Source organism: Engystomops pustulosus, chromosome 10 (assembly GCF_040894005.1).
Source record: "Engystomops pustulosus chromosome 10, aEngPut4.maternal, whole genome shotgun sequence".
Classification (NCBI taxonomy): domain Eukaryota; kingdom Metazoa; phylum Chordata; class Amphibia; order Anura; family Leptodactylidae; genus Engystomops; species Engystomops pustulosus.
The window spans coordinates 24,156,980-24,178,348 of NC_092420.1; the positions used below are offsets into that span (position 1 = coordinate 24,156,980).

General features: G+C 42.6%; 1 protein-coding gene across 33 annotated transcripts in view; it reads right to left on the minus strand.

Annotated features, from left to right (window-relative positions):
• Window positions 1-21,369, minus strand: part of CACNA1D (calcium voltage-gated channel subunit alpha1 D) — a 260,786-nt gene that overhangs the window by 98,942 nt on the left and 140,475 nt on the right. For 19 of the 33 annotated variants that reach the window (XM_072126691.1, XM_072126690.1, XM_072126684.1 and 16 more), the window contains exons 8-10: window positions 19,362-19,465; window positions 11,416-11,585; window positions 935-964 (exon numbers count right to left, since the gene is read on the minus strand). In XM_072126691.1, coding sequence (XP_071982792.1) covers window positions 935-964; window positions 11,416-11,585; window positions 19,362-19,465 — 304 coding nt within the window. Of the gene's footprint in view, window positions 1-934; window positions 965-11,415; window positions 11,586-18,992; window positions 19,097-19,361; window positions 19,466-21,369 lie in introns of all 33 variants that reach the window. The other 14 variants (XM_072126701.1, XM_072126700.1, XM_072126704.1 and 11 more) reach the window with 3 other exon arrangements.

A 21,369-nucleotide genomic window follows, 5' to 3' on the forward strand; every position in this document is an offset into this window, starting at 1 on the left:
AGTTGATATTAGAATAAAAGGGGCCATGGCTAACAAATATAAGAAGGTTACCACAGTCGCTGTACCTGGATCTATGAGTAATTGTCTCTGGCTTTATTGCTTTATTTTGATGATAGATTTCCTTAAGCTTCAAGTGATTTTTATATTGCTGACACACTGAATCTTTAGGATATGTCATTAATATCAGACTAGTTGGAGTCCAATATGAAGCAGCCCAACAATCAGCTGCTATTAGCAGTTCCAGCTGGAGAGAAAACATAGTATACAAAGATAGAAGTATACGGCACTGTTAAATGTCTAGTGGGCAAGAATGGTTACTGCAGCTAAATTTTAATTCAAGTGAATGGTAAAAGGTGCAGGAACCTGTCATGTGCATTGCACAGTGTGCGGAGCCTTCTACTTCTGGTTCTGTATACTTTGCTTGTGTTGATGTCAGTTGATTTTGGGAGTTCTGGAACTCAAGTAAGAACGGGACCCCCAGCAATCTTGTGACCAAGTATCCAGTTCTCTCTAATGGGTAGTGAGTAGTCTTGCCGTTCATTCAATTGTATGCTAGTGTCGGAAATTGCTGAGCACAGCGCCTGGGTATCTCCAACACTCACATAGTATTCTAAGGCATGTCAGGCCACATTGGTCACCTGTCCTTTCACAAGTAAGTGTGAACAGGACCCCTGTTCTCCAGATTGCTGGGGGTTGCTTTCTCATGATCAGTTGGATAACTTACTGACTTGGTATGACCCCATTCATCAAAGTGCAACACAACAAGGTAAACATGTAGTGGTGTTTTAGTGAAAAAGAATATCCCTGTTTTCCAACCCTCATAGATTTCTGAATCTGATCAATGGTAGAACCATGGTCCTATATGACAACATAAGCCGCACTATCTACTACTATTTGGGGAACTAACAGACTAGAGCAGGGATGACGATTGTACCTGTCTTTCCAAATCTGGTCGAAGTGGTCTCTGAAATGAAAATTAGCAAAGCGGAAATGGGAAATTAGTCTCTTTGATATTAGGTTGTACTCAAACACATATTGGCGCAGCCTGTAGAACGGCAGCCGCTGCTGGGTGGAGGTGTGCCAGGTATGTAGATGGATGGCATTTCATGCCAATATGTGGAGGACCCAGCAGCCAACGCTGACTCATTTACAAGCCTGGATTCATGGTCCATGCCAGTATAAACACAACCAAGTGTAGGAATCTTCAGTATTCCTGCTTCCCGAAAATGAATACATGTACCACAGGGACACTGTCTGTAAATGAGCCCTAACGAGACGCTAGTACCCAGCGCCAGGCGGTATGATGACTTCCCTCTGATGGTCAGGTACTCAGGGATTCCATAGAATTCTATCATGGACAATCAACTTTCTATTCCAGGTTGAAAATAAGAAGCACAGAACATTAGTCTTTTTTTTTTGCAAAAGGAGAATTTATCATGGGAAAATACCCAGAACATGATACAAATCAAAGGGGGGAAATGATCTGTTATGTACAGAATAACTACAAAGTAGGGAACACACCAGGAACTACTGATACATCTCACGCCCAAACAGCAGATTATAAAATCCAGATCTGTTACAATAGTAAGAAATAAGGGGCCTGGGCTGCATTCTGTGATATACTGCATTATACCTAAAATGTGACTTCCTCTACTGACTGTGCACATTCCTCATTGTATTTTAATATTACAGCATGGTAATATCCCGGTGCTGTGACACCACTGTGTGTATTATCTCTGTACTGTGACACCACTGTGTGTATTATCTCTTTACCGTGACATCACTGTATGTATTATCCATGTTCTGTGACATCACTGTGTGTATTATCCCTGTACTGTGACATCACTGTGTGTATTATCCCTGTCCAGTGGCATCACTGTGTGTATTATCCCTGTACTGTGACATCACTGTGTGTATTATCCCTGTACTGTGACATCACTGTGTGTATTATCCCTGTACTGTGACATCACTTTGTATTTTATCCCCAATATCATATAGATATTGGGAGTAAAGTGAGGTGGTACAGCAATATTGTAGCACATCTGGGCCGTTGAGTTAAAGGGATGGATTTGTATAACTAGTAGATAGCATTGTATGAAGGGGCCATGAATAAAACCTTTATATATGAGTATAGTGAAAACATCATCTTGCTGGGATACCATCAGTGATCCATAGATCCAGTGTTTTTCTCATAGTGAATAATGCAGCACATCCTACAAGTATATTCAGCGCTACTTTTTTAGGCTTGAAAATTCAAGATGTTTAGGCTACAAGTAACTGGGTCAAACATGTCAGCTAGAGCTAAGCTCTTCTTGCGGTTTAGCAGAACTGACTCACGCTTAGTCTGATGGAGCGCCACTGGCTCTAGCAGATTCTGCAGTGACGGCGAGGAGCATAATGGTGCAGAATGAGGGGTTTTATTATTTCCACCATAATCCATATTTATCAAAGAGCACACTTCCAGCATGCAACACTGCAGCGATAAAACATGCAACGCACAGCAAACCCCAAACCCATGTTTACCGTGTTTATTTTTACGCTTAAAGCACTTAAACCACCCCTTCTTCTTCTCTCCCAGTAAATCCTCCAGCGTCACCCCTTTATGGCAGAAACACAAGTTTGTTATTCGGACAGCAGGTGGCGGTAGCGTTAATGCACAAGCGATAAAAGTGACACATGAATATTAAGTCAGTGGAGACAATCTCGGCTGATGGCGCTGCGAATGTTATACGCAGGAGGCCTCATGCAGCTGTTTATAGTACACAAATGAATGGGCTATTAATGAACTGAGTCAAAGCAATTAAAGGGAGGTGTTAAGTGGAAACATAAAGCCAAACATATCCGTGCAGCGGTTATAACAAGGATGGAGCCACGTGAGGGCAAGAAAAACAAAATCCCCCAAATCGGGTGTTTTGTGCTGCCACTCACCTGCAGGAATGGCTGCTGTAAGACAACATGGAGATGTGCTGTGCAGTTCTCACTAACAACCACTGACTGCATCACGTAGGGCACAAGGCTACACGGAGATCACTAGTAAGGCTGGTTCACACTGGCATTTACTTTGCATTTTGAAACGCAATATAAAAGCAAAGGAAAGGAGTTTTGTCTAATTGCATTGCCGTTAACTTGCACGTTAATGCTGGCGTTTACATGGCATTAAAATCATGGTAATATTGCGTTTACGAAAAGCTAATGCGAATGGCAATGTTGATACATGCGTTAAGATCACGTTAACATTGCATTTTGTAAGTGCAAATGTTAACAGCAATATCATCAGGCAAATCTCCTCTCCTCAGGACGCGTCGTGCGTTGTGTTTTTGACGCATTCCAATGGCGTCAGCCTTGATTACACGCTGAGGCTATATTGCGTTTCCACTGGCTCTGCGAAAACGCGATGTAACCTCAGCATGTGATCAAGACTGAAGCCAGTGGAATGCGTTGAAAACACAACGCGCGACGCATCATGTGAATGTGCCCTCAGCTGTTGTATATTGCGTTTCAAAAGGCAGTGCAAACGCTACGTGTGAGCCTTTGGGCGCAGTCACAAGTTCAGATAGTGTTGCGTTTTCGGACGCAATGCTAGTGCACGGGGAGAGGGGGGGGGTGCGGGACTTTGTCCGATCTCGTATGCTCTTCTATGGAAACGCATGCGATCGGAACTGCTGTCCTGCATTTAAACAATACAGGACACTGGGTGCTGGTTACCGATTGCATAGGTTTAACTGAAAACGCAAATGCGATTGAACCAAATCCTGCCTCCCCTACATCCGCCCCCCCCTCCCGTGCGCCAGCATTGCATTAGGAAACGCAAAACTTGCTGAACCTGTGACCACCGCCTAAAGGAGCGTTCTAGGTCTGTTTTAAACGCACTGAAAACGCATTCGTTTTATAACCCTGTGAAAATGCACACGTTTGGCAGGTTTTATCTTCAGGATTCAAACCAGCCAAACGCATGCATTTTCCGTGCACCAAGAACGGGCCAAGAACGCACTGTGTGACCGCAGCCAAAGGTTACACAGAGATCAATAGTGAGGCCGTGTTCACACGTTGTGTTTGAATTGTATCTTATAATTCAAAGGCTGTGGGGAGGAGCTTGGCAAGTGTTTACATAAACACAATGCAAAAGGAATGTAAACACATGTTAACAAAATGGTGATGCAATGCTAATGCAATTAAATGAGCTACGTGTCTCCCTGCAGGCTTTGAATTGCAAAAAGCTAGGAGTGAACGTGGACTTATTGATATTTAAATATGGTCTGAAGAGGAAAAGCAACACTTGTTGCACATTTTATTTTCATTTTTATGCAAATTAACCAATGGTGCAGCCATGTCAAGCGCCGATTTTCTTCTTTCTATGGCGGAGTGCACAGAATAACTGATTTGCATGAAGACAAATACAGAATTTTCTCTACGACCGCTACATTCCCAGGCACAATGCAGATTTCCTAGCAACGTTATGCAGAATTTTAATTACTAAAACAGACATCTGAGACGACGGGGCGTCTTTAAGAAACAAATCTCTACCCCCGGGGCCAGGGAGGAAGCCATACACAGGGCACAGCCCTCCTCTTTATAGTCCACAACACTTTACACAATGCATGTGAAATGTACATTAAAATCATGTCTTCAAAGACGAGGTTAAGCTCCTGAATGTGCGAGACAAGTTGTTTTTTTCCCTGTGGGGAAGAGTATAAGGTCAAACAATCCCAGAGGACACAGTGTCAATTAAATGAGATATGTGCAGTGATAAAACCACAGTAGCATAAGCTCATTAAATAACTTTCTGCAGCCGCGTATCAACAATCTGTAATACTCCAGTCATTATTTCCAACTAACCCACCATTATTAAACACATAACAAATGGCTGCAACGAGGGTCCAGGAAACATGAGATTGGGTGGAGAATATGTGCAGCTGCTGATGTACAGTTCGAAGGGCAAAGTAGTGTAATATATGACATATACTAATATAATATACAGGCAGTCCCCGGGTTACGTACAAGATAGGGTCCAGAGGTTTGTTCTTAAGTTGAATTTGTATGTAAGTCGAAACTGTATATTTTATAATTGTAGATCCAGATAAAAAAAATTTTGGCCCCAGTGACAATTGTAGTTTAAACATTTTTTGCTGTAATGGGACCAAGGATTATCAATAAAGCTTAATTACAGACATGTTACAGCTGATCATTGCAGTCTGGGACTATAGTAACATCCAGAGAGCTTCACCAGAGGTCAGAGGGGTCTGTCTGTAACTTTGGGTTGTCTGTAAGTCAAGTGTCCTTAAGTAGGGGACCGCCTGTATGACAAAACCGCGTAAGGGGCTGGTTCTCTGCGTTTGCATTTGTGTTTTGAAATGCAATTCAAAGGCTGTTGGGTGTGGGGGGATTGGCCTGAGATCATTGCATTAACAATATGTTCATATTGGGGGGAGATTTATTTAGACTGATGTTTTAAGTGCCGATGGCACACGTGTTGTTTTGAACCCGTTTTTGGGCCGTTTTTAACCCCTTCACGCTCCGTGGCGGATATATCCGCCACAGAGCGCAGTGACTTAGCGCTCAGTGGCGGATATATCCGCCACGGCGCTTATGCCGGCTCGGCTCTGGATCAGAGCCAAACCGGCATCGGGAAACACAGGGTGCCGGCTGTAACTAATAGCCGGCACCCCAGTGTAACACCCGCGATCGGAGTTGTCTCCGATCGCGGGTGCTTAACCCGTTAAATGCCGCGGTCAGCGCGACCGCGGCATCTAACATGCATCTGGGGGGTCTTTCCCCCACGATCGGCCCCCCCGAACCGTTTTGGGGGGGCGGGGGGGGGGGGCGATCGTTGCTATAGCAACTCTGGGGTCCGATCTGGACCCCAGAGTTACTTGCAAGAATTGCCGGTAAGATGGCGTCTGTGACGTCATCTTACTGGCACAGTGCCAGCCTATGCAAGTGTATAGGCTGACACTGATAATACTCTGCAATACATCAGTATTGCAGAATATTATCATGAAGAAGCAATCAGAAGATTGCTTCTTCATGTCCCATGGTATAAAAGTGAAAAAGTAAAAAAAAAAAAGTTATTCAATAAAAAAATAAAGTCATAAATCACTAAAAATGCCCCAAACCCCCAAAACATATAAAGAGACATATAACTAAAAAAAAAGTCTAAATCATAACACAAACCCCACATATATAGTATCACCGCGTCCGTAACAACCCGTAGAATAAAAGTAAATCATTATTGAACCCCCACGATAAACGCCGTAAAAAAAAACTGTTATAAACCCTCCAAAAATTATGATTTTTACCTTTTCAATCCCACAAAAAATGCTATAAAATGCGATCAAAAAACCATATGTACTGCGACATGATACTGGTGCAAAGTACAACATGTCCCGCAAAAAACAAGCCATCAACCAGCTCCGTAGCCAAAAAAGTAACAATGTTATGCCACTTGGAAGACGGCAATACATAAATGATAGATTTTTCCCCACATTAGGGTTTTGTTTGACAAATTTAAAACGTAAGAAAATATATTCATGTCTGGTATCCCCGTAATCGTATTAACCCATAGAATAAAGATAACATGATTATTAGTCTATACGGTGAACACCAAAAAAAAAAGAGTTAAAAATCCAGTACAGAATTGATGCTTTTCTACTCCTGCCCTCAAAAAAAATTTTTTTCAACAATAGGTGATACCAACCCCGAAATGGTAACAATGGAAAAAGCATCTCATCCCGCAAAAAAAATGCCGTCACATGGCCCAAATAACGAAAAAGCGAAAATTTTATAGCCTTCAAAAGGGGCCAATGAGGAAACTAAAATCCTGGCAGCTGCAGCGCCCTCCTTCCCTTCTGCACCTCGCTGTGCCCCCATAAAACAAGTCATAGCCACATGTGGGGGGTCTTTGTACTCGGGAGAAATTGCAGAACAAATTGTATGGTGGGTTTTCTCTTTTTATATTTTGGAAATGTGTAAATTTTAGTGCTAAATGAACGTATAAGGGAACAATATGACCATTCTAAATTTCACCTCCATTTTGATTCAATTACTACGGTATGAAGATCTCAAGGGGTTAACAATCTTCGTAAAAGTTGTTTCTGATAGCTTGAGGGGTGCAGATTTGAAAATGGGTAGATTATATAGGGGGTTTTGATGCTAAATATGTAAAATTTCATTCAAAACTGTATTTATCCCCAATATAGTCAATTCTGAAAATCCGGAAAAGCGATATTCTATTTGTAAGCCGCGTGACGTCAAAATAAATTATCCAGACATTTCAAAAATTATGAAAATGTAAAGTAGACAAATGGGAAATGTTATTCAGCAAGTTATTTAGGTGGTAAATCGATCTGCCTGAAAACGCGGTGATTTAGAATTTCGAAAATGGCAAATTTTTCAAAAAATTTATCATATTTTCTTTTTTTTGGTAAATAAACGCAAAACTTATCTGCCAAAATTTACCACTAAAATGAAGTCCAACATGTGGGGAAAAAACTATCTCAGAATCGTTTTGATAAGTAACAGTGTTCAAAAGTTATAACCATATAAAGTCACGCAAGTCAGAATCCAAAAAATCGGGCTGAGCCTTAAGCTACAAAATGGCTGCGTCCTTAAGGGGTTAAACAGTCCTATAAAAACGCATGCGGTTTTTGGAAACGCATCCGTTTTTGACCGGTTTTAGCAATTATCTTAATTAAAATGGGTCAAAAACGGATGCGTTTTAAAAAAATGCATGCGTTTTTTAACGGACTGCTTAAAAACAGCCCAAAAACAGGTTCAAAACGCCACTTGTGCCGTCGGGCTATGGCATACTGCAAAAGCGTGTTCCAACACCACCTGAATGAATCTCTGCTAGGTTTGACGAGTTGAGACCAGGTCAAACCTGTCAAGATGTTCAGTTTTCCGCAGAAGACTGTAGTAAATTTGGTGGGAAGGGACATTCGCACCCTGCCTGCCCCACTCCCCAAACCTCCACACGAGCGGCGTGGAAATCTGATGATACTGCCATAAAACTGCAGGGTAAATGCCTCCCATTTGTGTTTACGTAAATAACAATGTTAACATAATGTTATCAGGCCAAGCTGCTCCCCACGCCTTTGAATTGCATTTCGAAACACAATGTAAATGGAACCTGTGAATGCAGCCTCTGGCTGGTGCCACACATAGCACTTTGTCTGCGCTTGCAAACGCAGACAAAGTCGCGCCCACCGGGGCGGTCCTCGGCCCGAACGCATCGGCGTTTCTATGGAAACACCTGCGATCGGGAACGAGCCGCTGGTGTTTTGCGTTAAATTAACGCAAAACACTGTCGGCTCGTTCCCGATCGCAGGCGTTTCCATAGAAACGCCGATGCGATAGAGCCAAGGACCGCCCCGGTGGGCGCGACTTTGTCTGCGTTTACAAGCGCAGACAAAGCGCTACGTGCGGCACCAGCCTCTGGGTACACACACATAGTCAGGATGAGGTCATTGGGGGCGCTCTTTGCACACGGCATATGGTAAGGGGTCAGCCATGGCGGATACATCAAGATGCTTAGGCCGGCGGCACATGTGGCTTTTTTAACCCGTTTTTGGGATGTTTTTAAGCAGTCCGTTAAAAAAATGCATGCGTTTTTTGAAAACGCATCAGTTTTTGAAAGGTTTTACCAGTTATCTTAATTAAAACGGGTCATAAATTGATGCTTATTCAAAAACCGCATGCGTTTTTTAACGGACTGCTTAAAAACGGCCCAAAAAAGGGTTTAAAACGCCACGTGTGCCACCGGCCTAAAGGTGTGGATTTGGGCGGTCTTTAAGCAGTCTGTTAAAAAACGCATGCATTTTTTGAAAACTCATCAGTTTTTTGGAAAACGCTTCAGTTTTTGACCCGTTTTAATTAACTTAATTGGTAAAACCGGTCAAAAAACGCATGCGTTTTTCAAAAACGCATGAATTTTTTAATGCATGCATTATTTAACGGACTGCTTAAAAACGGACCAAAAACGGGTTCAAAGCGCCACGTGTGCCGCCAGCCTAAAGGTGTGGATTGGGAAGGGCGTGACGCTTCTAATCCTCACCTGCTCCGTTGCCCATTGTACCAGTCCAGAGAAACGCATGCGATCGGGTTATCAAACGCATGCGATCAGCCCGAGCCCCGCCCCCTGCCTCATCCTCCTCCTGCAGCTTGAGTAGAATATATCATTAAGAGCCAATTAAGATCATTAAGGCCTAAAAATTATAAATAAACAGGAGATTGGTTGCTGCCAATTAAACAACTCTATGGGGCCAAACATTCTACACGGAATAGAGTGAAATAGTAGCAAATAGTAATAGACTTGGTTGAACATGTGTTAAGTCTCGGTGCCAGTAAAGTCCCTGCTGGCCGAGTGACCGAATCCCTGCCCAACTACAAATCGTGGTCACTGTCGTGAAGTCACATATGAGCTGTGATCAATTATCCGGTGGCGGCGGCTGTTACATAAGGAAAGCTGTCGTCTCTGCAGAGGTGTCTGAGTTCGCAGCGTGGCTTTGGCATAAATCAGGGGCTGTCTCAGCGAATGTCTGTCTCCTGCCGGGTTATGCATTAGATCAGCCTCAGTGACGACTTTACAATGAATTGCGCGTGTGGCTATCCCACAGGCACATTGTGCTCGCTGCAAATTACCGCTCACTTGTCAAAATTTTCTCTTGTGTACCAACTCAACCTTTTCACTGCACTTTTTCATTGCGACGTCTGTAGCGAACAGCGTCATAAATATTTACAAGCCGAGTGAAACAGCCGGCTCTGATTTAGTGCATCAATAGGCACAGCCCGCAACCGCGTCTTGGCTCTAGTGTCTGCCCTTCTTGGCATATCCTCAAAAACATTACAAGACAAGGACTAAGAAAGCTGTTCCGAGCCTTGGAATCACAATTACTTCTAAATACATTTGTTTTGGATCTTTTTTTGTTATGTGAGATGCAACATTTTATTATACTGTACCGTTACCGTATGTAAATAAAGGGGAATATTTGGCTTTTTAAGGGCCCCAAGCAAAGTTATCTCTGGGGGGGGGACCCTATAATGCACAGCTCCTTTACGAATAGCATAGTAGAGGTAACACTCCCAATATGCCATATAACTAGACTGTATTGTGCCCTGTGGATGCCTATATAGTTTAAAGCTTGGTGAAAGGGCACAGGCTAGTACCCCACTTCTCCCTGGTTCCTCTTGCCACTGGGTGGGCCACTGATATCTCCAAGAGCACCTCTGCTAGTTTTGTGAAAATACTGTAAACTTACAGCACTTAGATGCTTCAGTCCACAGAAACCTCAGTATCTAAACAGGTAAACTCAATCACTCCATGAGACCCCAAGATCAGTCCATATAGCTGCTTCCTCTCCTACTCCACAGATTTCAATGAACAGCAACCATAACTTGATAACTTGGACCCAGATAAATGTATTTACTCTTTTAACAATTGCTGCATTTTTTGCAAGAGTAAAATACTAAATTATAGTCATATATAGCTATATATATGGTATAAGCTCTCATTGACAAAAATTATTTTAGTACTGTATTTTTCAGACTATAAGGCACACCGAATTATAAGGCGCACCTGATTATAAGGATGAATGACCAGCAAGTGGCAGACCGGTGCACAGTACAAGGCAGCTGTTGTCTGTAAGTACGGTTCATATATAAGGCGCACCTTTGATTTCTGAAAAAATCTAAATCCTTTGTGCGTCTTATAGTCTTAACAATGTGTATGAATATTATCAGTGAATTGAAGAGAGATCAGTGCCAGAGGTAGAAGGAAATGTAGAAAGATTCAATACTTATGTGTAAAACATGTATTAGAATACTTTGTATTTGTACTACTGTGTGCTGCTTAAATGGAACCTGTCAATGCTATTCCCAAATAGTTCTATATTAAAGAAGTTCCTGTGAATTCTGGAAAATCCAACAGGGGATGGTGCCAAAAAATCCACTTTATCTGCTCTATTTTCAGGTCACTCTGGTATGTTCTTCCGGAAGAGTTGGGGAGTCAAGGGACCTGTTTCAACCAATCGGTGACCTCCTAGAACGTCACATCCTCTTATGTCACAAGTGATTGGCAGAAGCATGTCCCTGGTTTTACTGTCACAAGTACTGGAGCAATTCGGAAATGAGGACCTAAAGCAGTTTTTCTTCTTTTGACACTTGTAGAAAACCCCTTTCATTAAAAAAAAATGGACCTTTATACAGGAATAATCTACAGATGAGTCGAATGTGTCTTACAAGATTCATTCCCGGTGCTTCTGGTCTACTATGGCTTCATTGGGAAAAGCATTAGTTGCGTTAGGTTACTTGTGACACTAAACCACTGCTCTATAAGGACCCGTGGGCAGCTTAGTGTCCCAAATAGTATGGACAGGTTTAATCCCTTTAAGGATTTATCATTACAGACTTTTTGGTACGTACTGTTGCGCTTGCCCTCCTCATCCCCATCCTCATCGTTCTCGGGGTCGATATCTTCAGCTTGGGTAATCCAGTCCAGGTAACCCTTGAGATCCTCCTCGAGCTGCTGCTTTTCACGTAACTTTTGAAAGTCACCTCTGGCTTTTGCTTTTTCTCTTTCTTTAGAAAACTCACTGCGAGGAGCCAAAGACAGAACGAAAAAAAAAATGAATTGTTGAAATCTAGACACAGCCCCATTAAATGTTCTGCAGGGACAGGATAAGACTTTATTTAGGCGTAAAGCACAAATTGACATGCAAAGCACTTACATCTGCTGTTATTTCACATAGTGTAACATAGCGGACATATAATATCTGATAATCAAGATGCTCACGTTGAATATACCGGACATAAGTGTCACAATAAAGAGAACATATAACATACAATGTGTATAACACAGTCACCAGCTCCTTAACAATCCTTAAAAATTACGGTTAAAAATTGCCAAGAAGTAACATATAAACTAGGAATAAAAAAAGCAGCATATTTTTCTCTAAATAACAGTCTACTCTCTCTAACAAGAACCCAATTACATTCAATAGAACAGCTATGTGCCGAATCCATAGTCCATGGGATAGTATGGACAACTCCTTCTCTTCGGCTATCTTGCTGAGGGCTATATCGTAAAATGTTGCCTAATGATTGTGCAGTCTTCCAGTAAATCTTGAAGGCACAGGCAGTACTGTCTCCCTGTTTCTCCTGTTAAACAATGCATGTACAGATAATACTATGTGTCTTCTCTATAAGGACTCTTCCATCTCGGTGCATAGTGTTATGTGGTGGCCACCTTGCTAGGGCGCACAGTGTAAAGTTTTGCCAAATGCTGGATCCGTTTTCCTGATAGTTATGTAGGCACAGACAGTACTGTCTCCCTGTTTCTTGTAGTGAATAGTGTATGCACAGATAGTATATGTCTTCTGGGTGTCAAATGAATAGCAACAATCCACAGGATAGCAAGGACATCTCTGAGCCGAATGTTATGTACTGGTCACCTTGTTAAGGGGAGCACCACATTAGTTTGCCTACAGGTAATACTGTCGTCCTTTAAATCATATAAGCACAGACAGTACCTTCACCTTCTTTCTCCTGTTAAACAATGCATGCACAGATGATACTTTGTGTCTTCTCTGTAAGGACTCTTCCACCTCTGCGCATAGTGTTATGTGGCGGCCACCTTGCTAAGGCGCACAGTGTAAAGTTTTGCCAAATGCTGGATCTGCTTTCCTGTGGGTTATGTAGGCACAGACAGTACTTTCTCCCTGTTTCTCCTGGTGAATTATGTATGCACAGATAATACTTTGTTGCCATACATTTGACATCTAGCAGACAGTCCATGATATATGAGATCAGTAAGGATCTCATATATCAGACTGTGCCTAATGTTATGTGGTGGTCACCCTGCCAGGTAGGCACAGTACATGACTGGGCCTACAGATAGTGCTGTCTTTCTGTAAACAATGTACTCACAGATAGTACTATGTTTATGTCAAGTTAATAAATTAAGACTAAAATGACATAGTATAAGTTCCGGATTCTCTTTAGTAAGGTCAGGTATTCAGGCACAGTTAGTACTGCATTCTTTGTAGGCACAGATACTACCACCTCCCTCCTCTCTCTCTATGTAAACTATCAGTTTAGCGGGAAATCCAGACCATTGCTCTCTAGATTTATCTGTCTTTCCCCTCTATGTATTTTCTCACTACAGAGAAAATATGAATGAATCTCTCTCCTCTAATGGCATTTCTCTATGTAATTCCTGAGGAGACAATAATCCTGCAAAACTGCAAATAATTTGAGGCTTTTTCACAAAGACCCAGTAATCCCGCCGACCAGTTTATTAAACACTGAAATGAAATATATGCCCTCAGCTGCTGGAAATTTTCTATAAATGCAGCGAAACCGGCATTTCTCTGCGTAATTTTCCAGCCATTGACACATCCCACCACTTAATTTCTAGATTACAGTAATTTAACGTATGGGATATTTTTATACGCATTCAAGATAACCCACTCCTCCAAGGACCAGGGCCCATGGCTGCCGAACAGCGATGTAAATTTAATGCGACAAGATATATAATTTAAGCCTGAAACAGTACAATTCTTTTTATTCCTGTTGCCATAGCAACAATTTATACAAGATATTTTATCTTAATACACTGTTTCTTGAAGGGAATCCGTCACAACGATTTCCCCACCCAAACTAATTGCTATGTTGTGTAGGGCAATGTCCACAAATGTCACCTATACCTGTTTTTTTTATTTTTCACCTGTTCCTTCCATTCCAAAAGTTTACTTGAGATATATGCAAATGAGGCTGATGTGCTTTGGAGGCGTTAGTGTATTATAAAAGTGAGAATCTAAGGCTTCATGTGATCTGAAATATGAGGCCAAACCATGTTTCTAGGTACTAAAGAACTGAAGAAGATTATAAGAAATTAGAAATTATACTCCCACTACAGCCTCTAAACATGACTCATCTCAGGGAAATATGACTCTTTCAAATGACTTTGGAGGAGATTTTTGTATACATAAACAGATGAGATCTCAAATGTGAGAATTCTAGAAACAATGTTTCATAACCTACATGAGGGGGCTGGTATTATTAAATGGGATTAAATGTGGTGACAAGTTTCTGTTTAATGACATTTAAAGGGATTTTGTGGGCTAAAATATTGATCACCTCTCCTAGGGATATGTCACCAATATCAAATTGTAAGGGTTTAACACCCAGTAACTCCACAGATTAGAATTAAGGGGTTTTCCATGAGTCATGGAAAAACCTTGGGGGCATTGGGGGCAAAAAAACTCCAACTCCAACTGTAACTTTAACTTTGTACACTTAACCTCCAAGTTCATACTGGGTACTTCCCTTCCTCTGATGTAACAAGTGATACCTTGTGGTAAGAAGTACAGGCAGTCCCCAGGTTACGGACAAGATAGGTTCTGTAGGTTTGTTCTTAAGTTGAATTTGTATGTAAGTCGGAACTGTACAGTTTACTATTGTAGCCCCAGGCAAATTTTCTTTTGGTCTTTATGACTATTGGATTTAAAAATGTTGGGTTGTCATAAGAACGAGGATTAACAATAAATGTTAATAACAGACACCTGTGATAACTGTTATAGCTGTTTATTGTAGCCTAAGGCTAAAGTACAGCAAATTACCAAAATCCAGAGGTCCGTTTGTAACTAAGGGTCGTCTGTAAGTCAGGTGTTCTCAAGTAGGGGACCACCTGTATGTACCACCTGGCACCAGAGCCCGAAGCCAGAAGTAATGGCACAATGTGGGAATCAAAGCAAGGTAAGCACACTTTGTTTTTTAAGTAATTTTTTAGCCACCTGGGCCCCCATGAGATTTTCTAGAATTCTTGCAAAACCCTTTTAAATGGGTATTCCGGGTTAGTACATATTATACTATGATAAACTATGGTCCTCGATATCAGATTGGTGGAGAACCAACACCCTTCAACCCCATGGACCCACTGTCCTCAGATAATGGAACAGGAAACAGACAGCGCCATTCTCTTAGTAGTGGCTGAATCAAGTCATTGCAGTAACCTTATCTTACCACTACGCAGGGAAAAGAGCTGTCTGCTTTCTGTCCCATTCTCTCTGTATTAGCTGCTGAGAACAGATGATCTGTAGGGGTGCTGGGTGCCGGATCTATTGAGCATTTTTTATTGGCTTGATAAATATAATATCTGATAAAATCCATGGATGTAGATTCACGTTTCCTGTTTAGTTTTCCCGGCAGTGCGAGTCATCCCATCTGACACAGAAGATACACGGCGTCCATGTCCCAGGCCTTGACATTAACGTTGTGATCACAGGGCCAAAATTTTTCAATTCATGAAGAACATTTTCTGGGTTTCGTGTAATCTCTTTCCTTGTGTTACCAGCACAACAACAGATAAAAGCGGCTAATTACTTCCCTGCACAGCCCGTCTCTGCCCTTGAGGGCTAAAATTAGCCATATTATACCACATGGAGGTCCTGAGGGGACTCCTTATCCATCAATTAAGAGCACAGGCACATTCAAGATTATTCTGGAGCCAAGTCCTACTGCGACACGATGACCATCCTACGTGCAACACTAATACTGTCATTCAATGGATGTCAATAAGACTTTTAATTTTATGTGTATTTTCAGTAAACTGTAACTTCAAATTTCCATTTACTTAAAATTTAAAGCTATACATAAAATTATTGATAATCTATGTTTAATATAGGCTATCAATAGCAGGTTTGTGAGGGTCAATCACCCAACACCCTCACAGATCACTTGTTGAGATAGCTCCATTCTCTGTGCAGTGGCTTAGCCGAGCCACTGCAGCTTAGCTTCCATTCAAATGTATAGGAGCTGATGTGCAGTATCCTGATCTGACCATTACATACTATGACCTGTATAGCAGCTAAGTGTTAGACTCCAACAATCCATTATGTGGACACTGAGAAACATCAACCATTGTTCAGGTTCTGATGAAGAGGGCAGTTGACCCTCGAAATGAGTCATTCCTTTTTCTAAATAAACTTTGCTAATTTACTGCTGCCTGGAGGTCCTCTTATTGGCACCTTTTGGTGCCCTGCATGCGCACGTCAGAGCTTAGGAGAGGAGTAGAGATGAGCGCTGCTCACCCCTCCCCTTTCATAGAGGAGCGCAGGGCCAGCGCCGTAACACAGTGAGATATTGGACATGTTTTAATATTTCGCCATACATGGTGACAATGAGGGTCATTTACTAAGGGCCCGGTTCGCGTTTTCCCGACGTGTTACCCGAATATTTCCAATTTGCGACGATTTCCCCTGAATTGCCCTGGGATTTTGGCGCACGCAATCGGATTGTGGCGCATCGGCGCTGGCATGCACGCGACGGAAATCGGGGGGGCATGGCCGAACGAAAACCCGGCGGATTTGGAAAAACCGCTGCATATAAAAAAAAAAACCCTCAAAAATCACTCAGCCCGGCTCGGCGAACTCCAGCGCGTTCCGATGCTTTTCAGCGCAGCAGCGCCACCTGGTGGACGTCGGAGGAACTACCTTAATGAATCCCGGCCGGACCCGAATCCAGTGCAGAGAACGCGCCGTTGGATCGCGAATGGACCGGGTAAGTAAATCTGCCCCAATGTGTGCTCACTGCACCGTGACCTGGCACCATAGGTGTTAATGGGGACCGATATCTGGCCGTACAGCCCCGAAATCTTCCCTTTAACCATCCAAAATAACAGACCTCTTCTATGGCTATATTATCAACATTTTTATCCTTTAATTCTTAAACATTTTCATTCATGTAATTGGAGAATTTCCTCTCCAATTTGGTGGGAGGTCCTGACGTCCCTTTCTATAAATACTTATTATTTACTACAATTTGAACCCCCGGGCCAATTAGTTTTGAGGAGCAAAAGGCATAAAACTTTTTAGGTGTAGTCAAAGATCTCTGCTATAAACAGATTACACCCAAGAGAGCTTAGATGTGCATTTTACTGTATATACCTTTGTGTGTCAATGAGTGACACTAATATAGATACTTGATGAAGAGGTTGCACTTTTGATACCACGTCCTGTACAATTATTATAATCCCCCCCCCCCATGGTGACATTTACTAACATTGTGAAATGACGACTAACGCGTTCTGTGTACTCACCACCACAGTGACTAAAGTAGAGATATTCAGCACAATAGCGCAGCAGTAAGCAATAAACATGACATGCACTGTGCTCTGGACAGCACACACACAGGATAGAGTAAGTGGCCAGCTGGACAGGGGGAGTTTTCCCAGAAATCAGACATTGAACATAGATTAGAGAGTGTGATATTAATAGACACATAGAGAAGTCACTCCAGGAGAAAAAAAAACATGCTGTCAATTGTGACCCCTGGCAGAAGATCTTTGTTTGGAACCATGTAGTGCGTACAGGTCTTTAGGATCATTGCATAGGTCAGCAGATGCTGTGGAGCGGTACTAATAAAACTGGCGCTATACGAGTTTATGAGACATCTGGTACCTTAGTCACCGGCTGGACAACTCATGGGATGTCCAACCGTGCGTGTAAGTAATAGTATGGCCCGAGGCAGGTATCGCGCTCCTTAATGACTGATTTGGCTTCTTAAAGGAACACTTAACCTAGAAATGACTGATATAGTTCATGAATAATACAGACTGAGGTTGTCAGACTACAATATAGTCTGCATGCTCTGGAAACAGTTTTACACAAGGGGTTGGGTTAATCTAGAAGGGGGCTTGGTTTAGTAAATGGGCGGGGCTAAACTGTATGTTTCCCTAGCCAGTTGTCTTGCAATCTGTCACCCACCCTTGAGCAGGAGGGGGACATGGTTAAGCTTTGGGGCCTATTAAAGATTACTGAAGATGTACCGTATTTATCGTCTATAAGGTGCACTTTTTAGCAAGAAAAAAAGTTTTTGCGTTTTAAAGTCAAGAGGATCCAGACCCCCCTGACCGTCGTCCTAGAAATGGAATGAAGCACTGACAAAGCACACCATACGATCTCCAAGAGAGCAGGACCTCTTCAGTGTTCTCTTTTCCCAACTTGAATTACTGATTTGCTGTTCACAAATGAGCCAGAACTAAGAATTGGCTATATCGCCTGAACGATGGGAGGCGGCTCATTTAACCCTACCCCTAATGGGTAACCATGCCCCCTTTAACCTAGTAAAATCGGGTTAAAAGTGGTGTGGAGAGGGGTGATTGACTGGTCTGAGGCTCGGTATTATACATTTGATAGGGAGCCATTCAGGAGCAAGAAGAGCGGCTCTTTTAGTGAGCAGAGCCTAATGATCCAGCTCACTGAGAAGAACCGGACTTCCCATCACTAACATGAATATTACTGCAGGACCTAGAGTGATATCAGAAGAAGATGACAGATGGTTTCTGCATCACTGCAAGGTCCTTTCGTGCTGCAAGGGGATGGGACTAGAGAAGAAGGCAGAGAAGACGTTTTATCCTGGGAGTGGGTATGAAGAAGAGCTGTATGTGTGAGAGTGAAAGTATGTAGCGATGCCGAGTGTGTCCATGTGAGTAAATCCATGTAGCTGACCTGAGTAAGTGAATGTAACAGGAGGGCTGTGTGTGTAATTGGATGGAGCTGAGCTGTGTGTGAGTAAATTGTTGTAGAGGAGCTGTGTTAGTGAATGGAGTGAATGGATGAAGCAGAGCTGTGTGTGCTGAGCTTGTGAGTGACCAACAGGGAATTTTTAATTGGTGTCAAATATATATTTCCTTTTTTGGATGACTAAATCTGGGGTGCATCTTATAGTAAGAGGTCCGAAAAAAACCAGTAATTTAAGATAAAATAGGGCCAAGGTGGAAGATGAGGAGAAATAAAATGTAAAAGTAAAAAATATTTTATGCATTTTCTGTGTTTTGTGTTCCTTTAAGTGGATACCTGTAGCAGTTTTCATTTTCCAGACAAAGAGTGTATACCAAAAGGCCAGCCATGCAAATAACACCGGTGAATATTTCCCTTCTCCAGAGAGCCGGCCACCCAGCACACAGCGGTAGAATAGGCAGAGATCGTCCAACTGCTTACCCACTGAGTACACCAAGAACCAGGTTAAGAACGAAAAATGAGCCAAGGATAATAAGACTAACAAAATAGACCCATGGCCACTCACATCCTATGGCATCATTCACCTGTAAGAATGCAAGGGAGTTGGTTAAAGTCTGATAATGTACTGTCCAGCAGACACCAACCTTCAACCACCACCCAACATTTTCATCTTTGGGCTTAAAGTAAAATGGAGCAAGTGTCCTTAATACTTACCTTCCCAGAATCAGCAATGTTCTATAATGAGTTAAATCTTTATGACAAGTTCTTTCCCGTATAATTTGGAACCTATATGTTGGTGGTGGCTGAGCGATGGTCTCTGCTTTGGTGAAAGGAAAGACGAGTGCTTACCCGCTTAACACACCAAGAACAAGATTTAGCACGAAAAATGACCCAAAGATGACGAGACTGACAAAATACACCCAAGGTAATTCAAATCCCATAGCATCATTCATCTGGAAAAAATAAAATGCACTTGTAGAGAGACTTTGTTAGAACAGAGGTAAAAAAAAAAAGAACAGAGCGCGATCCCAGTCTTGGATGTTATATATTGTAAGCGCTCAATAGGAGACCATATTGTGCACGAGAGGTTAAAGGAGTTGTCCACTTTCAGTATATAATTGATATTGTTTACATAATGAAAAGTCATACAATTTTCCAATATACTTTCTATATTAGTTCTTTCCCGTTTCCTAGGTCTCTGCTTGCTGTCATTCCACAGGAAGTTTCATTGTTTACTTCGTTTTGAAAATTACTGATTGCTAGTCATGTGATGTCACACAGGTGCACGACTTGTTATATCCCTGGTCATGTGATGTCACACAGGTGCACGACTTGTTATATCCCTGGTCATGTGATGTCACACAGGTGCACGACTTGTTATATCCCTGGTCATGTGATGTCACACAGGGGCACGACTTGTTATATCCCTGGTCATGTGATGTCACACAGGGGCACGACTTGTTATATCCCTGGTCATGTGATGTCACATAGGTGCACGACTCGTTATATCCCTGGTCATGTGATGTCACATAGGTGCACGGCTTGTTATATCCCTAGTCATGTGATGTCACACAGGGGCACGACTTGTTATATCCCTTGTCATGTGATGTCACACAGGTGCACGACTCGTTATATACCTGGTCATGTGATGTCACACAGGTGCACGACTTGTTATATCCCTGGTCATGTGATGTCACACCGGTGCACGGCTCGTTATATCCCTGGTCAAGTGATGTCACACAGGTGCACGACTTGTTATATCCCTGGTCATGTGATGTCACACAGGTGCACGACTTGTTATATCCCTGGTCATGTGATGTCACACAGGTGCACGACTTGTTATATCCCTGGTCATGTGATGTCACACCGGTGCACGGCTCGTTATATCCCTGGTCAAGTGATGTCACACAGGTGCACGACTTGTTATATCCCTGGTCATGTGATGTCACACAGGTGCACGACTTGTTATATCCCTGGTCATGTGATGTCACACAGGTGCACGACTTGTTATATCCCTGGTCATGTGATGTCACACCGGTGCACGGCTCGTTATATCCCTGGTCAAGTGATGTCACACAGGTGCACGACTCGTTATATCCCTGGTCATGTGATGTTACACAGGTGCACGACTTGTTATATCCCTGGTCATGTGATGTCACACAGGTGCACGACTTGTTATATCCCTGGTCATGTGATGTCACACAGGTACACGGCTCGTTATATCCCTGGTCATGTGATGTCACACAGGTGCAGAGCTCGTTATATCCCTGGCCATGTGATGTCACACAGGTGCAGAGCTCGTTATATCCCTGGCCATGTGATGTCACACCGGTGCACGGCTTGTTATATCCCTGGTCATGTGATGTCACACAGGTGCACGACTTGTTATATCCCTGGTCATGTGATGTCACACAGGTGCACGACTTGTTATATCCCTGGTCATGTGATGTCACACAGGTGCATGACTTGTTATAAAACCCTGTTGATGTGATGTCACACATATGCACAACTCGTTATATCCCTGCTCATGTGATGTCACACAGGTGCACGACTAAATGAGGTCTCTTTACTACAGGTCGCTTGGGCACTTATGTGAGACTGTGCACCGTTTTCGGGGCTAAAACAGATTGCACAGATATTTAATAAGTGTCTGTGCTGGGATTGTGGCGCACGCGACCCTCTTTGTGGTGCAGCTGCGTTGCTTCCATGCAGCACAAATTAGGGGGCGTGCCGTCTGACTGATTGGGACTGAGTGCGAGATTTGAAGAATCTGATGAAGCGCTCAGCACGAGCGCGAAACGCGACATTCCTTTTATTGTTTTAATTATTTTATATTTTATTGCCATAATTGGCTTAA